Here is a 16,951-nt window from a genome sequence, read left to right as displayed (position 1 = left end):
AAGAAGGAAAGGCTCAACAGCCGATCTACTTCGTGAGTAGAGCGTTACAAGGAGTAGAACCGCAGTAGAAAAACTGGCACTGGCACTCTTGGCCTCCTCCCGCAGACTAAGGCAATACTTCCAAGGCCACCAAATAGTCGTGAGAACGGATCAGGAAATCCGTCAAGTACTCCAAAAACCCGATTTAGCGGGAAGGATGATGACTTGGGCAATTGAACTCTCCCAGTACGACCTGTGGTATGAGCCACAACACGCAATTAAGGCACAAGCAATGGCCGACTTCTTGGTAGAAGTCACGGGGGGACCCCACTGAGGAAACGGGCATATGGTGGAGACTCCACGTAGACGGAGCCTCCAACCAAAAGTCCAGAGGAGCCGGGGTCATCTTGGAAAGTCCTACCGGAGTCGTATACGAGCAATTGATCAAATTTGAGTTCCCAGTATCAAACAACCAAGCGGAATATGTGGCCCTCTTGGGGGGCCTGACCATAGCTCGTGAAGTCGAGGCAACGAGATTGGAGGTGTGCAGCGACTCGCAGGTTGTCACATCGCAAGTAAACGGGAGCTACCAAGCCAGAGACTCGCTACTGGAAAAGTATCTGGAAAAGGTTAGGGAATTGAGCAATCAGTTCGAGGAAGTCACGATTCAACATGTCCCAAGGGAAAGGAACACACGAGCAGACCTCCTATCCAAGCTAGCAAGCACAAAACCAGGGGTAGGCAACCGATCTCTCATCCAAGGTATGCTGAAGGAACCAGCAGTTACCCTCCACCTGACAAATATAAGTCCCTCTTGGTTGGACCCTATCGTCGATTTTCTTGAAAGCAGCAAACTCCCTGATGACGAGAAAACAGCCAAAGCATTGAGAAGGGAGGCAGCCAAATACACGACCATATAGGGACAAATGTTTAAGAGAGGACTCAACCAACCCCTATTGAAGTGCCTACACTCCGGGCAGACGGATTACGTGCTTAAGGAAGTCTACGAAGGATGCTGCGGCCACCATATCGGGGGTAAAGCCCTGGCGAGAAAGCTCATCCGGGCTGGATAGTACTAGCCATCGATGATGGAAGATTCCAAAGAATTTGTGAAAAAATGCGCAAAGTGTCAAGAGAACGCCAACTTTCACAGAGCACCGGCTTCCGAACTTAGCCTGCTGACGACCTCCCGATCCTTTGCGCAATGAGGAGTGGACCTTTTAGGACCCTTCTCAGTTGGCCCAGGGCAAGTCAAATATCTCATAGTCGCCATTGACTACTACACCAAATGGATAGAGGCCGAACCACTGGCCAACATATCCTCATCTAATTGTTGAAAGTTCATGTGGAGGCAGTGATAACTCGATTCGGCATCCCAGAAGTCGTCATTTCAGACAACGGGACGCAATTCACCGACAAAAAGTTTATAGGATTCCTCAATGGCTTGGGTATAAAGCAGAAGTTCTCCTCAGTAGAGCACCACCAGATGAATGGGCAAGTCGAGTCCGCCAATAAGGTCATTTTACAGGGCCTCAAGAAGCGGCTGGGTGACAAAAAAGGTACATGGGCCGATGAACTCGCTTTAGTCCTTTGGTCTTACCGAACAACTGAGCAGTCCTCAACGAGAGAAACCCCCTTCCGCATGACATATGGGGTGGACGCGATGATACCCATGGAAATCGGCGAGCCGAGCCTGCGGCTACTTCTAAAAGGAGTAGAAGAAGCAGTGGAGAAAGACCTGATAAACGAGGCCAGAGAGATGGCCCATTTGACAGAAATAGCGCTGAAGCAGATAATGGCCCTGCATTACAACACCAAAGTGCTCAAGAGGGAGTTCAGGAAAAATGACCTGGTCTTGTGACGCAACGACATAGGCTACCGACCCGAGGGGAAGAAAAATTAGCGACAAATTAGGAAGGCCCCTATAGGGTCAAAGAGGCGCTCGGCAAAGGCGCCTACAAATTGGAGAAGCTCGACGGCAAGGAGATACCGAGAACATGGAATGCGAGTAACTTGAGGAGATTTTATTCATAGCTCGAGCGCGCCGGGCAGGTGGTTCGATGGGTTTAGTAATTCACTGTTCCTAAAACTCTTACCATGGCTATAGACCTATTTTATTGCCGATTAATATTTACTTAACAAATTTCTCCTTTTGCTTTTCCTCAACTACACAACAAAATGTTTCTCATAACAAACGGTGAACAGGATAACGACACGGCACCCTGGGATTGATCACCCCGGGAGCCAACCAAGTCAAAAAGCCATAACAAACGGCCACAATAATAATAAAGCCACGACATGGCCTCGCTAAAGATACCAACATAACAGTAAACGAATAAACGAGCAACGGGTAAACGGAAACAAAACAAAACGTACACTACCAGATAAACTGAAAAATGTGATATCCACAAACCGACCAAACGGCTAATAGAGTATGACAAAAAGTTTCAAAAGTTCTACAACAAGGCCACGAAAAACACAAGGTACAAGAGCTCACTTCCTAGGCATATCAACAATCTTGCGGTCCTTAATCGTCTTGAAAACCCCAATTACCGATGTGTCGAAGTCCGGAGCCACGATCTTCACCTGAGCTTTAAGAGCCTCCTCAGTCATGAAGATCGCACTCTTTCGTTGCTCTCTAACCTCATTGTGCTTCTTCTTGAGCCCCTCAACCTCGTCATGAGCAGTCTTAGCAGCCGTAACGGCCGTATCCCATTTTTTTCCAAGGCGACCACTCGACCTTGCGCGGCACTCAGCTGGCTCTTCAGAGTCATCTCCCGCACAGTCAGACGAGATACGGAGGCATCGGTAGTCTTCAACTTTTCTTCAGTAGACGCGGCCTTCTCCTTGGCAGTCTTAAGCTTCTCCTTCACCTCGGTTAGCTGCCCCTGAAGTGTTTCAACTTGAGCATTGAATTTAATGTTGGCCGTGGCGGCAGTCTCGAGCTTCCTACGCAGCGACGCCATACCCGACAACTCGAACTCAGCCTTCCGAGCTATGACTGCACTGCGGAGGAGGGTGCGATACATCCATTGTGCCTGCCCCGTAAGGTCGGTACCATGAAAGTGTTCCTCCGTGCCAGGAAGTAATGGGAGTCTATAAACGACCCGGCATCGAAGTTCCTCTCCATCACGGTAAGGACCCTTTTGGGACTAGAATGCGACCTTTACCTCTTAGGGGTAGGAATAACCCTCAAGTCATCATCCTTAGCCTGTTGAGCGGAAGACGAGTGCCCGGTACCAGCCACTTCCTCAAGAATGGGGGAATCACGCGTCGGATTTGACAAGCTTGTCCGACATGACGACGTCACGAGGTGTGGGCGCCGCTTATTCCCCCTCGTTCCCGGGAGGAACTACTGATTGCTCGTCGGCTTTCTCCCCATCACTTTCTGCTAAGAAAGTTTTGAACAAGTTTTCGAGGCCAGTCACTACGGCAGACATCCCCACTACAACAATAAATGAACAAGTTAGTCAGTAATCAGCACACCAAACCAAAAGAAGCAACCATGCAAAAAACAACACGACAAAAATGACTCACAAATATAATCCCGGGCGACCTCCCAGCTACCCATAAGGAGGTGAGAATTCACATGATTTCTACCAAAAATAGCCCACAACACGTCGGCAATTTTTCGGTCCACGGCCGACATCCCCTTGTAAGTCACCTTGATAAAAGCGTTGGACCCCGCCCCCAAACTCCAATACATCAGAATGAGGCGTTCTCCCTCCAACAACAACCAAAAAGGGTGGCGACCCTTAACCGGCCGTACCTTAAAATACTTGTCCTTGAACCCATGGTAAGAATCTTCGAACAAGCCAAATATCCTTCGTCCTTGGGCAGATCGGAAGGACATAAACCCCTTCCTCGCCTTCCCCTCCTTGGAAGGGTTCGTAAGGTTAAAGAAATAAAGAAAGACGTTGATGGACACCGGCAGCTCCAAATACTCACATACCATCTCGAAACAGCGGATTGAAGCCCAACTGTTCGGATGCAGCTGCGATGGCGCCACGGAGATCCGACTGAGGAGCCCCATTTGGAAGGCGGAGAAGGGGATACGAACCCCCACTTGGGTGAACATGGCTTTATAAAACCAAATCCAGTCAGCAACCCGGGGTGCATGAAAGTTGAGCTCGTATAACCACTCATGAGGAGCATGAACGTAAACATCATAGTTGGCCTCCTTGTCAGTGCCCCCGCACAGGTATTCGGCTTACGGAACTCGGTAAGCTCCTCCTCACCCATCTGGTTCGGGGAGTCCCTGAGGTCAGAAACCACCCAAGCGTACGGGTCATAACTCGCGTCGGAGGTAGAAACCCGGGTGACAACGCGAGGCATACCTACAGTGGGGGTACCACTCGATTAGTCTATGAGGTTGGGAGCTCGAAAAACCGACGAAACCACACTTAACCTATTCTGCAACTAAAATTAAACATGGCTAAAGCTGAACCCTAACCAAAGCCTACCTTGGAATGGTAACCCCCTAACACACCTACTTGACGCTAAGGGCAATCCGGCATACAAGATCAAACAACTAGCATGCATGTAACAGGAAACAGTGGCAAAGACAAAACAAACACAAAACCGAAAATAAAGAAACAATTGCCTACCAGAGTTGGTTTTGAAGATTTGAAGAAGAAGGAAGAGAAGCGGATGCACAGGAAGGCAAGAACAACACCCTGGGAGTTTCAGGAAAAAGAGAAGATGGAGATAGTTGAAATGAAGATATGGGAATGAGTTGAAGTGAAGATAGGGGAATGAATACAGAACGGTTTTAAAACTGCTACTCAAAGAAGCGCGAAAAGACTAAGGGCAAAACAATCTTTACGCGCAGAGTTTTTTAACCCATTATGAGCATTTAATGCTCTGCGCGAAGAACGAGGCGACGAATGATCGTCCCAGCAACGAATTGACACGCGTGCAAGAGGCACGTCCCCTCCACGGACGGCCGACTTGGCGACAACACGTGAGAGAAGAGGTAACACGCCACCAACAGCCCACACGACTATTGTTGGCGCGTTGGGGGCACTGTTACGGCCTGGCCCAAACCGAACTTTGGGCCGCCCCAACCTCCGAACCACCCGACCCGAACGGTTGGGTGGGAGGCACTCATTTGCCGACCCGAACATGCGTCTAGGACTGTTGGCTGCCACAGCTGTGCCAGGAAGCTTCGAGGAAGGTGGGTTATGTCCTTGTGGGACCCACTTCTGACAAAGTATATATGGGGAGGGTCCTACCCCTCCCCCAAGGTACGTAATACACCACTCTACCCCTTTCTCGCTTGCACACTCTGCTGACTTGGGCGTCGGAGTGTCTTTGCAGGTGACACCCCCTTCGCATAGAGAGCTCGGAACGTTGGCTCACTAATCTCACCTTCGCAACCCGGTCCCCGGCTGCATCCCATCGGATCAACCAAGAACCACCCCGAACCATCCGGTACCTGAGATACCAAACAATATATATTAATATTAATTAGAGAATCTAATCGAAATATAATAAAAATTGAATCATGGAAATTGAGATTTTGAATAATAAGTAGGGTTGGAAGAAAAAATTGATAATGATTCGAATTAATATTTTTATATTTATTTATTTAAAAAAATAATAATATAAATTTTTATCTTATTTAATTTTTAATATTTTTATTTTAGTCATTTTATTTATAATTACAATATTACATTCTAACATGTTGATTTTTATTGATCATATATGAATATGTAATATAAATTTGTACTTTTTAGTAATTACCGAAAAATATTTATACAACATATAATATAGAATAATAAAATATGAATAATGATGAGAAGACTTAATTCATCTTTCTAATATTTAAATGNGTACGGATACATATACTAATAGTTATTATTCCAAGTCTAATCTCAATAATTAAATTCTTGTAGAAATTGAAGTCAATCCGATTTGGTATAAACTAAAGAGGTTTAGTATCCAAAAATATTGAAAAAAATAAAAAAAATTTAAATTAAGTATATATTTAAATCAATAATTAAAATTAATTATTAATATAAGATATATATTAAAATATAAAATATATATTAAAAAATAAATTAAATTATATATAATGATTATATTTGGACTAATTTTTAGTGTGTAAATAATATTTTAAAAAAAAGTTAGAGAAGAATAAAAAATATATTTTTCAAAATTTTTTTAATTATTTAATAAAATATAATTTTCTGTCATTTAATATTTTTTAATTTAACTTAAAAAATAAAAAATTATATTTTACCAAACAATAAAAAAGGAAAAAGTGGACAGTATCCATTCGGATAAAAGACTATGCGAGTTTTCCACGTCCAAGTTCGCACTGAACCAAAGGATACCTAAAAACATATTAAACAACACACTCGCCAATCACAATTTCATTCCATACACACACATGGAAATCAATCATATCTGATACAACAACTCTTGTATCTATCGGTTTCATTTCCTTCCATTTGATACATTGCATTATTTAATAAATACAAAATCCAAAGTTAGTTTTCAACTTTGCATGAAATAAAATCTATCCGTTTTTTCACAAGATCCGCGTCACCCGCAGAAACGTTATCTTATAATCTCTCCCACCATGGTAACTATACATATTTTTTGGAATTATTCCTTGCACCAAACACCATAAAAAAACAGAAAACCCAACTTGCTTAAAGCACCAGCTTCGTAAGCATAGAGAGAAAGAGAGAGTGGAAAGAAATGGGGCATGGTGGAAACTTGCATAATGGAACGGAGGAAGAAGAAGGAGGAGGAGAGAATAATAATAAGAATGATAGCATTCAAGAGAAGCAGGGTTCTCTGCTCTATGTTTCAATCAAGATGGAGAACACAACAAGCAGCAATAACACTGGTCTCAACAATGGTGACCTATTCCCTCATGTCTATGGCTCCTTCCCACTTGTCTCTTCATGGGATCCTTCCAAAGCTGTAATTTTGATTCCTACCCATTTCTCCATTTCGGTTTCCCTATTCTGGGTTGCTCTTACTTCTTCCTTTTGTTGTTAATTTTGGCTTCTGAATTTTCTTTGGTGTATGAAAAATGGTAGCTTTCTTTGGAACGAGAATCGGCGTCAATGTGGGAGTTGAGCTTTGTTGTTCCACCTAATCATGGTAATTCTTGCGTTTAACGTCGCTTTAGTCTTTTTTGTTTTGTTTGCTGTGCCTTTTAAAGAGGCAAAACGAATGCTTAATTTGTTAAAGTGGTTCACCATTTGTTCTTTAAGAATTAGAATCAATAACTAATGTTGGAGTTGACGTTTTGCCACTGAGAAAAGCTAGTGGGAAGAGAATCTTATCCCATAATGAGCCAATTAAATGCAAACCGTATTATGTATTGAGAGGTTAAGAAAATGGGGGGAAATGTAAAGTTAGTCTGAGAATTGAGCAATAGCTTTATGAGGTTCACTATGAGACATGAGTAGAGAGAATATTTTGTTGAAGTGTCTTGCAATTCGTATCAATTGTTAAACTGAAGTGGAAGGGAGTGGTTGTTAGGGAACAATGATGTAGCTGGTAGTGTGACCACTGGCCAGTTCTCAGGAGGGCGGAATATCCCCGGATCATTTCAGTGTGTAAAAAGAAGGGAAAGCATAAGCCTATGGGAATGACAGATAAGGAAAAGAGGTGAGGACCCTACTCGGCAATCGGCATAACTAACTGCTAAGTTGGCATGGAATAAGTGCAAAAGTGAGAGGAAATCTAGAAGGATCTGCATGAAGGGGATATTTATATTGGGAAGAGGCTGTGCACAAGAAGTGGGTGGAGAATCCTCTTTGGGTGTGAGGACTTAGGGGGGTTTCGATGTGCCTTGAGTTGTCCATAGACTGTTCTTTTGTAATTTTAAAATTTTATTTTTCTAGCTTTTATGCATCATGATCCTGGGCTTATTCCTCACGGAATTCAGCTCTATATCAGCAATACACAGCATGTTTTATTTTCATCATCTCTTTCTCTAATCTGTAATACTATGTTCTTTTTAGTGTTCTGGACCGCATTGTAACTTGCACATTTGGTTTTTTGAGATTTTCAGAAGCCTTTGATTTTAAATTCCTCCTTAAACCCAAGCACATCGATACACCTTGCTTTGTTGAGGAGGGTCCAAGTCGCCTACTCATTGGGGCAGAATTGCAGGAGGAAAACAGACTTGCTTTGTTTAGGCTTGATAATGGCAAAGTTCTAGAGTATCGAGTTCTTGTTGAATCAAGCAGGGTTTCCCCATATGACCTTGCAGCTAGTTGGAGGGCTTATCAGGGCCAATTTCGTCGTTCAGCTGTACGCGGGATACCTGATGTCAGCATAGATTCTGGACTTCAGACAGGTGGTGAGGTTAGATTCTAAATACCAGTTACCTTTATTTTTTTCCCCCTTCTCTGGAAAATGTGGTTTTGCTGTGGTGCATGATATTTGATTAAGGTATTCTGTATGGAATCTACTTCGTTTTTCATTTTTCTTGTTTAGATAACATAGCTGCACTTAAAAACCAAAATCTTTCCTCCTTCACACTTTCCTTTTTATTTTCATTTCATATATTATGGCATAGATATTCATGGTGCTCTACTACGTTATTTAGAGCAAATACAAAGAGGGACTTAGGATCTTGGCATCTTCCATATACTGGATTTCTCCCATTGCGCATGCACATGTATACACTCTTTTAGTTGTGTGGGCTCTGTTAGAACTCAGGAGTTTCTTTACTGCCATTCGATTATAGCTTACATTCTGTCCATAGAGCTATGCTGCAATATTTTTCTCCTGAAGTTGTCGAATTATAATTGTGAAGGGCCAAGTGACTAGTATGGTTTTTTTTTTTGTTTTTTTTACTAAAGTGAATTCCTGTTGCTTACGTTATGTTGCCATGTATGAGTCTTCCATTCATGATTGATGGCTTTCATTTACTCTCCGTTATTTAAATCCTCAAGTTATGATTAGTTCATCTCGGCAGCAGTTGTTGGCAAACCATTACAATGGGCATTCATTCTAAATTTTTTACTTCTTTTATTCTTTTAATTCAGAGTGCTACTTCTCCGAGTTTGGAGCTTGACCTCGAGCATTACGTTGTACCAGCTCCCTCGAATTCTGTGGATCCAGATGTAGTGTATGCTGCTAACCTAACAGAGGATCCTAGGTCACTCAGTAGTGAACCTTGCGGTGGGTTGCATTCATTGGGTGGTGGAAATCCTCCTACTGATCAACATGAAACTGTAAAGATTTATCTATAGAATATTATTATTCTTTCTATGTTAAAAGAACTTGTAAAATTAATGTTGATTGTACAATGTATCATATCTAATATCGGCTATGTTTATATTCCAATTAGGAGACGGAGTTTAGCATCCAAGATTTATCTAAGTTGTATAAAAGTCCTGGGATGGTTCTATCTAAATCAATGGGAACACTTTCATCTATGCATAAAGAAGATGGCAAGAGGGGAGGTCTTGTTGATAGAGGTGTTGGTTCTCCAAGACGAAGACTCATAAAATCTTCTAGTTCAAGCAGTTTCACTACTGGTATTGGTTTGGATACTGACGCCAAGGTTTGTATAAAGGATTTTGATTCCTTCTGTGATATTCAAAGTTATTTCTTGTGGACAAAAATTTATACTTCCTTCTGCTCAATTGCTTACTATTCTTTTTTCCTTTATTTACTTATTTTTATTTTTTTTTATAGAATTCAATTCCAGCTGCTGCTGGAGCAGTTGCAGCTGCTGCCGTTGCCGATCAGATGCTGGGTCCTAAAGAGGATAGACATCTGGCAATTGTCATGGTATGAATCTAGTTCTCGGAGTAATTGTTCATACATATTTCTTATCCATGGTTTTTGCAACACCCTTTCATCACAATTTTTGTTTGTGGCTATGTATTGGAGTTAGTTCTAGCTGAAAATTGAGATTCAAAATTACAGAATATATCTAAAGAATTTAGAATTTGAAAGTACCTGGCTAAAAATGCTACCTTTCCTTTTACAGTTCGTCGAATGTTGTAAATTATGATATGCAAAATTAAATCATTCTAATTTCAAGCTAGTTTCTTTTATTTAGGTGAGTCTACCGGCTCGAGGTAAAACTTACACTGCAGGTAAACTTACAAGATATCTTCGTTGGTTAGGTCATGAGACCAAACACTTCAATGTTGGCAAGGTTGGTCTCATTCTAGATATGACTCTTTTTTGAAATCAATGGTCTTAACATATATACTTCAAATTGGAAAATGGCAAACATGTCAAGTATGAATGTTAACACAATTACATATTGATTTGCAGTATCGTCGCCTTAAGCATGGAGCAAATCAGGTATATCATTAACTGATCATCTACAAACTGTAACTGTTTTTTGGTTTCAAAATTTCTCTCGAGTGTTGAAACTTGTTATCTGCACTATTACTATACATGTTGTGCATTACTTTATTTTCCCCCTTTTCCCCCTCTTTCTACTTGATGTTTATCTCATATACCCCAGTTTCTTGGTGAAATATATATACTTCATGTCTTGAGGCTTGTTATAGTTCTTCACTCCGTCTAAACAATATTTTTCTTTATCATATTAAAAAAAGAAACAATTATTATGGTTCATATTCAGGAAGACTATGTGGTTGGCAATTCTCTATTTAGAGATTGCAGTTTTTATAATATTTATCTAGCAAGCAACATTTAGGGATAAACACTCATTTTTCATTATGATGATACAATAAGGTTGCATTGAACTAAACTGAAAATGTTCATTGATCAATTTCGATGAGTAGTATATGGGGAAGGAATTCTTTGTGATGGTATCTTTCTAGCCGGACTAGTAATGCCACACACATTCATGCCCAAGACACCCCATTGTCACATGTTAGATTTGACACCCTTCTATAAACATTTGACACAGGGCTTTGATTTGACAAACTTTATCATGCAAGAGTAACAACGTTGCTCAGGACTTCAATTTGATATACATTACAATCGGAGAGAATTGTGTTCAGGGGTATGATTTTGTTCCTAATATGGGTTTGGATCATTGTTCTTTCATCAAACTGAAGGAAAGATTTTTCTTACCAAAGCTTATGCCATTAAGTTATGAGGACTGAGAGAAAAGCTTTTACAATTCCAAAACACCCTTCAAATGAAATCTCATTAGCAGAAACGTGAAGAAAACTCTACCTTGGTCAATGAATACTGGGAGAAGACAGAAGAGCCTAAGAATGAACTTGTTAACACTAAGATCACCATTCACTAATGTTATGATAGATCTCTTGTACTTTACAATGACATCAACTTTAAAATCTTGCTACATTATCTGATCAAAATGGGGCACATGATTTCCATAATGCCACATTATTTTCATTCTTGAATTATATTACTCTAGGCTGTCATGTTTGTTTGAGGAAACTTTAAATTCATGTCATATTTTACCATGCACATGCAGTCTGCTGATTTCTTTCGAGCTGACAATCCACAAGGCATGGAGGCACGGAATGAGGTAACTGGCTAGTTATATTTATATATTTCAGAACATTAAACATGGGAGTAAAATCTGTTGGTTGCATATTATTGGCCTGTTACTGTTCATTCTTAGTAAGAATTTCGATACATAACTTCTATAATTTGTAGAATTGTATTAATTTCAACTAAACTATACTTTAAGGTATCCAAACTTGCCAATTTTTCATTTTTGTTTAGCTACCATTTATTATCTTTTGAGGTAGAATTATTTTGTGATTGATGGATGATGACCTTTATTATTGTATTGTTTCTGAATCATATAAGGGGCTGTGTCTTGGAAAATAATTATATTGCTCTAGCTTGAGATTTTAAGAGATTTCTAATACTGCAATTAAAGAACTCAAAAAGATGGAAATGGATGGTGGGAGATGGATTAATACTCAGTTCAACACTTTGTTCTGTGGAGTAGAGTCTACGGCTGTGCTTGTTTCCTAAGATTGAGACTGAGGGACTAGGACTGAGCATTATGTTTGGTGATCAGAGATTAGAACTAAAATTTCAGTCCCTTCAGTACCTCCAGAAAGTGGAGACACAGCGGACTGAAATTTTTACGGACGGTAACTGAAACTTTAATAACATTTCTTTCCAAAAATACTCTTATTTAAATTTTCAAATTCTAAATCTACCCGTCAATCTCTATATTTATCTTAAATTAAACATGATATTGAGACATAACTCAGTCATGTATATTTTACAACAAACATAATATAGAGACTTAATTTAGTCTATGTCTCTCCTCTCTGTCTCTCTTCCAAACGCAGCCTTATAGAATGCCAACAAAGATTAGTTTATGATCCATGAAAATAAAATAAGAATCCAAAGTAAAATTTACATTGGCAGACATTGTCTAGTAAAGACCGTTTCTCTCATTAGGAAAGCTACTTCTAAACATTTGGTTTTTCTTGAATGGTGTTGTTGATCCTAGCATCAGCAAATGAAGAACAGAACATCCAAAAGAAAATATATGCATCAACCTTAAAAGTGTTTTACTCTTATATTTTTAATATTTGGTTTGTCGTGGATGATTCTGGTTCTATATCATTTACCACTAGGTAGCAAAGCTGGCATTTGAAGATATGATATCTTGGTTTGAAGACGGTGGTCAGGTAAGTGCATTCTTGTAGAAGAAATTAGTTAATTTTATGCCTTATTTATTTATTTATTCATAAAGTTTTAACTGGGATATATAGGTTGGGATATTTGATGCCACAAACAGTAACAAGGAACGTAGAAAAATGCTGATGAAATTGGCTGAAGGAAGATGCAAGGTACTTAATAACATTGGAATTGTTAATTATAAGATATGAAAATGATAAGGAAAGAAATGTGGGGCAGGAGGGGGCATGTTGCCGAGGGAGCAAGGATAGTGTCTGTTATGTTCCTCGAAAACACCCAGTTGCTCTTAGACATTATAGTTTTTCCAGTTTTGAATACAATATTACAGTGGGAAGGGAATAGCACTGCACTGCTAGTGTTCTTGTTCTTTTGTCGTTCAATTGCTTTCTTTTTCTCCATTTTTCTGATACTAGTATTTACGGACCCTTTCACGTTTGTGTTCATTGTTCAAACAGATTATCTTCTTGGAGACGATATGCAATGATGTAGACATAATTGAAAGGAATATACGTCTTAAAATTCAGCAAAGTCCTGACTATGCAGAAGTGTAATGCTTCTTTTACAATCACTTACATTGTATCTTGATGACTGTGTGGCTAGATATGCAATAAGATTTTTTTTTGCAGGTCAGATTTTGAGGCTGGACTGCGAGACTTTAAAAATCGTGTAGCCAATTATGAGAAGGCAAGTCTTTCATATGTACTTTTTTAATGATTGTTCAACGTTGATCTATTGTGTCAAGTAATGTTGATTTCACGTCAGGTTTATGAGACGGTGGAAGAAGGATCTTACATAAAAATGATTGACATGGCCAGTGGGCGTGGTGGGCAGATACAAGTAAGTTTAGCCATTAATTATGCTATTTGTTTTTACATAGTTCTTGCCATTTTAGCTCCGGTTAACGGTTGAGTTGTCTCCGTGTGATCTCAAGGTCACAGGTTCATGCCGTAGAATCAGTCACTAATGTAATTGTCAGGTTAAGGCATCCTACATTACACCCTTTGGGTGCAACCCTTTCCCGAACCCGGCGTTCATACAGGATGCTTGTGCACTGGACTGCCCTTTTTGTTGTCATTTTAGCTGTATTAAGAAAGATATGAATTTTTGTTGTCTGTATTTGGGTTAGTAAAGTGAGAGATTCTAATGGTTAAACTAGACGTAAAACCTTGCAGTTCAAAATTTTGATAACTCCAGTATCATTTTCTCTAGCCATGTAGACCTATGGTATATTGTGTGGTTCCTCAGGTTCTATCTTTTTGTGTAGGTGAATAATATTGGTGGCTACCTTCCAGGTCGAATTGTCTTTTTCTTGGTATGTTTCTTTCAAAGTATATGATTATTATCAAAGCTTCTTACACAAAGGCAATCAAAGCAATTGATTAAGTTAATTAATAATTAATAATGTGTTTGTGGTTCAAACTCGAGCTTTTATGTTTCTTTTCATTGCATAACAGTATAACACTTCTAATGCTAATGCATTATGGAACTTTTTGTCTGGCATTTTATTTTTGGGGATCATTTGGTGTGCTTTATAATCTTGGACCATATTTTGATTAGTCTCAAACTTCTACAAAGAATCAATACAACATCTGCTTCAGTTTGGTGCATTTCCATAACTCTCGAATTGGGGAACGCTAGGGGGACCTCTCTAGTCTTTTATGCTTTTAAGATTAAGAAGCTCCCTACTCACTTATATATTGCACCATATAATGAGTTGAGGAATCTAGGGAAGATGTTGAAATTTGAAAATAAGGTAATATTAATATATGCATCTTATATATATCAGAAGATTAATGATAATTGCACCCTGCAGATGCTACTTGATCAAGCATAACTTTCTTGTCGATTTGTTGTATTGTTGCAGGTAAATACACATCTTACATCACGCCCAATTTTACTTACTCGGCATGGAGAAAGTGAGGATAATGTGAGAGGAAGAATTGGAGGAGATCCTGCATTAAGGTATATTCTCATAATCTCATATTTGGCCTCTTTTGTTCCTATTCCGTTTGATGTCAAAATTAATGACTAATTGGAACACAATGCAATTTGCTTCATCAGTAAGACTGGAGAACTTTATAAACAGAAGCTTGCAAAATTTATAGAAAAGCGTCTCAAAGCGGAAAGAGCTGCATCGGTAAGATTTTATCACTTGTATAGATTCAATATCTGCTTGTTTTTACCGTGGAATCCAATTCTAATTAAGAAGTTGATGCTTGGTGTATAGATATGGACTAGTACGCTGCAGCGCACAATTCTGACAGCAGCTCCAATCATTGGACTTCCAAAGGTCAGTACCATCCTTAAACTCATGGCTGCATGCAATCATGACATCAAACTATTGAAGCATTTGACAATATTGCATATTAACATCGTTCCTTCCCTTACTATCTCTATTTGTTTGTTAGATACAATGGCGAGCACTCGACGAGATAGATGCCGGCGTGTGTGATGGTATGACATATGAAGAAATCAAGAAGAACATGCCACAGGAGTATGAGTATGTCACAAACTAGTAGCTTGATACTTTTGGTTTTAAAATCCACAGCTACCTATAACCATTTCCACCTTTTGCTTCTCTCATTGCAGAGCACGTAAAAAGGACAAGCTTAGGTACCGGTATCCTCGTGGGGAGTCCTACTTAGATGTCATTCAGAGGTTGATACAATGCATCTTTCATCATTATTTACCTCCTAACCGCGACTTTCTTATATATATAACTCAAGTTTCAACAACAATGCAGGTTAGAGCCCGTAATTATCGAGCTTGAGCGACAACGAGCGCCTGTTGTTGTTGTATCTCACCAGGTTTTTCTCTTCGAAGTGTAAATTTATGCATGTTTATTATTCAGGCCTCATGGCTGTCTAGTTTTTAATCCTTGACGTTCTTCATTGTTCTTCTCATTGCAGGCAGTATTGAGGGCATTATATGCTTATTTTACAGATAGACCATTGAAAGAAATTCCACATATTGAGGTAACCTATGAAAGTCCGAATTCATATTTCACTGAGACACTCATATATTGAGTTCATTGCTAATATTTAAGAGCTACCTCAAGTATGGTTATTTTGGTCTTAGAAAATTTGTGACTTTTACTATTTTATCATGCTTGGGTGTAAATAGAGGTGTCTGGTCTTGTATAAGCTTATTTTGGATTCGGTTTTGCTAGGTAGACAATGACTTTCGTAAACAATGTGAACAATGGACTTTAAAATTGACCTAATAAAGTAAAAAACACACTACACCCCTACGGAAATCACAAATGAAGAAGGGAGGTTACCGAATGCGTAACTGCATTGTTCACTAAACTTATTGTCTACCTATACTTTTCCTTTTGGATTCAACGTCTCACTAGATTTTAAAATAACAAGTTCGTCCCTCGCTATTTGAAACCGGTGATACTAGTCCTTTTGTACAAAATAAGTACATGTAAACTATTATATCTGCATTTTGGTGCATGCTATATAGTAGAGAGGAAAAATGGTGAAGAGAATGAAGATTCTCTTCGATAGATAGTGAGATACCTATCTAAAATATGTCATTTTATTTTTATTAATTTTTTAAGGTAGATTATACATTCCTCTTTATTACTTTGGAATTCTAATGTGAAGTTTGTGCATTTGCAGATGCCGTTACATACCATAATAGAGATTAACTTGGGAGCTACAGGTGTTCAAGAGAAAAGATACAAACTAATGGATTGAAGAGAAGGAATGAAAGAAGTTGAAGATAGATTCATCATTGTTTGGATTTCTTTTACCCTTTCATTAATAGGATGAGAAAAGAAATGTTGAATACAATGTAAATGTAGTTCTCTCAACCCCCCTTTATTCATTTTTATGAACATTATTAAATGAAAAAGAATACATACAATATATATGGTTGGATCATCGTAGGTTGCAATTTTGCTGGCATAATATTCAAGTTACAATTAGAAGGAACTTATAAAACCAAGTTAGGAAACAAAAATTTATACTTATGTAGTTATGTACTATACTACTATGTAAGATTTTGGTCACACTATTTAAATATACTGCTAATATACAGTTATTAATATGCTGACAAATTTTAAAACTAATTTTGTGAGCGAGGTTGAAGTAATTTTTCAAAGAAATTAACAGGTGTGAATTAAAATGTTATGCTGACCTTAAGGTAAAGATGGTCATGCATTGAGAATTTGAGATTAACAATTCCGTTGCGAATACTTTAGGTATCTCCATTCTTGTTAATTTAAAACAAGAAAGTAGAAATAATTAACAAGAAAGTAGAAAAAATTCTGCTTCAAGTTTTGTGAATGGCTTTAGGAAAGGAGACAACGGTGAAACAAGCGATGATAATCATAATATTAGTCTATGGTTAAATACTTATT

General features: G+C 39.0%; 1 protein-coding gene across 1 annotated transcript; it reads left to right on the top strand.

The window, feature by feature from the left end:
• The first annotated feature begins 6,372 nt into the window (after positions 1-6,372).
• On the top strand, positions 6,373-16,472 carry LOC107458322 (6-phosphofructo-2-kinase/fructose-2,6-bisphosphatase). Its single transcript, XM_016076528.3, has 23 exons — positions 6,373-6,915; positions 7,035-7,098; positions 8,018-8,313; positions 9,000-9,188; positions 9,305-9,520; positions 9,655-9,750; positions 10,025-10,123; positions 10,246-10,275; positions 11,390-11,443; positions 12,519-12,572; positions 12,657-12,734; positions 13,038-13,129; positions 13,209-13,266; positions 13,345-13,419; positions 13,847-13,894; positions 14,447-14,544; positions 14,644-14,719; positions 14,810-14,872; positions 14,991-15,082; positions 15,172-15,240; positions 15,326-15,389; positions 15,492-15,557; positions 16,209-16,472. The coding sequence occupies exons 1-23, from the start codon at positions 6,688-6,690 to the stop codon at positions 16,284-16,286; spliced, it is 2,283 nt and encodes a 760-aa protein (XP_015932014.1). The 5' UTR covers positions 6,373-6,687; the 3' UTR covers positions 16,287-16,472.
• Positions 16,473-16,951: the final 479 nt, after the last annotated feature.

The sequence above is a fragment of the Arachis duranensis genome, chromosome 7, assembly GCF_000817695.3.
Source record: "Arachis duranensis cultivar V14167 chromosome 7, aradu.V14167.gnm2.J7QH, whole genome shotgun sequence".
Taxonomy (NCBI): Eukaryota; Viridiplantae; Streptophyta; class Magnoliopsida; order Fabales; family Fabaceae; genus Arachis; species Arachis duranensis.
This window is presented reverse-complemented; position numbering and strand designations above follow the sequence as displayed.

Bases quoted from the DNA above. Each gene is read 5' to 3' on its own strand.
- LOC107458322 (XM_016076528.3), top strand. From the start codon at position 6,688: ATGGGGCATGGTGGAAACTTGCATAATGGAACGGAGGAAGAAGAAGGA. The intron at 10,124-10,245 runs GTTGGTCTCATT...ATTGATTTGCAG, and splicing joins AACACTTCAATGTTGGCAAG to TATCGTCGCCTTAAGCATGG. The intron at 13,130-13,208 runs GTAATGCTTCTT...TTTTTTTTGCAG, and splicing joins AGTCCTGACTATGCAGAAGT to GTCAGATTTTGAGGCTGGAC.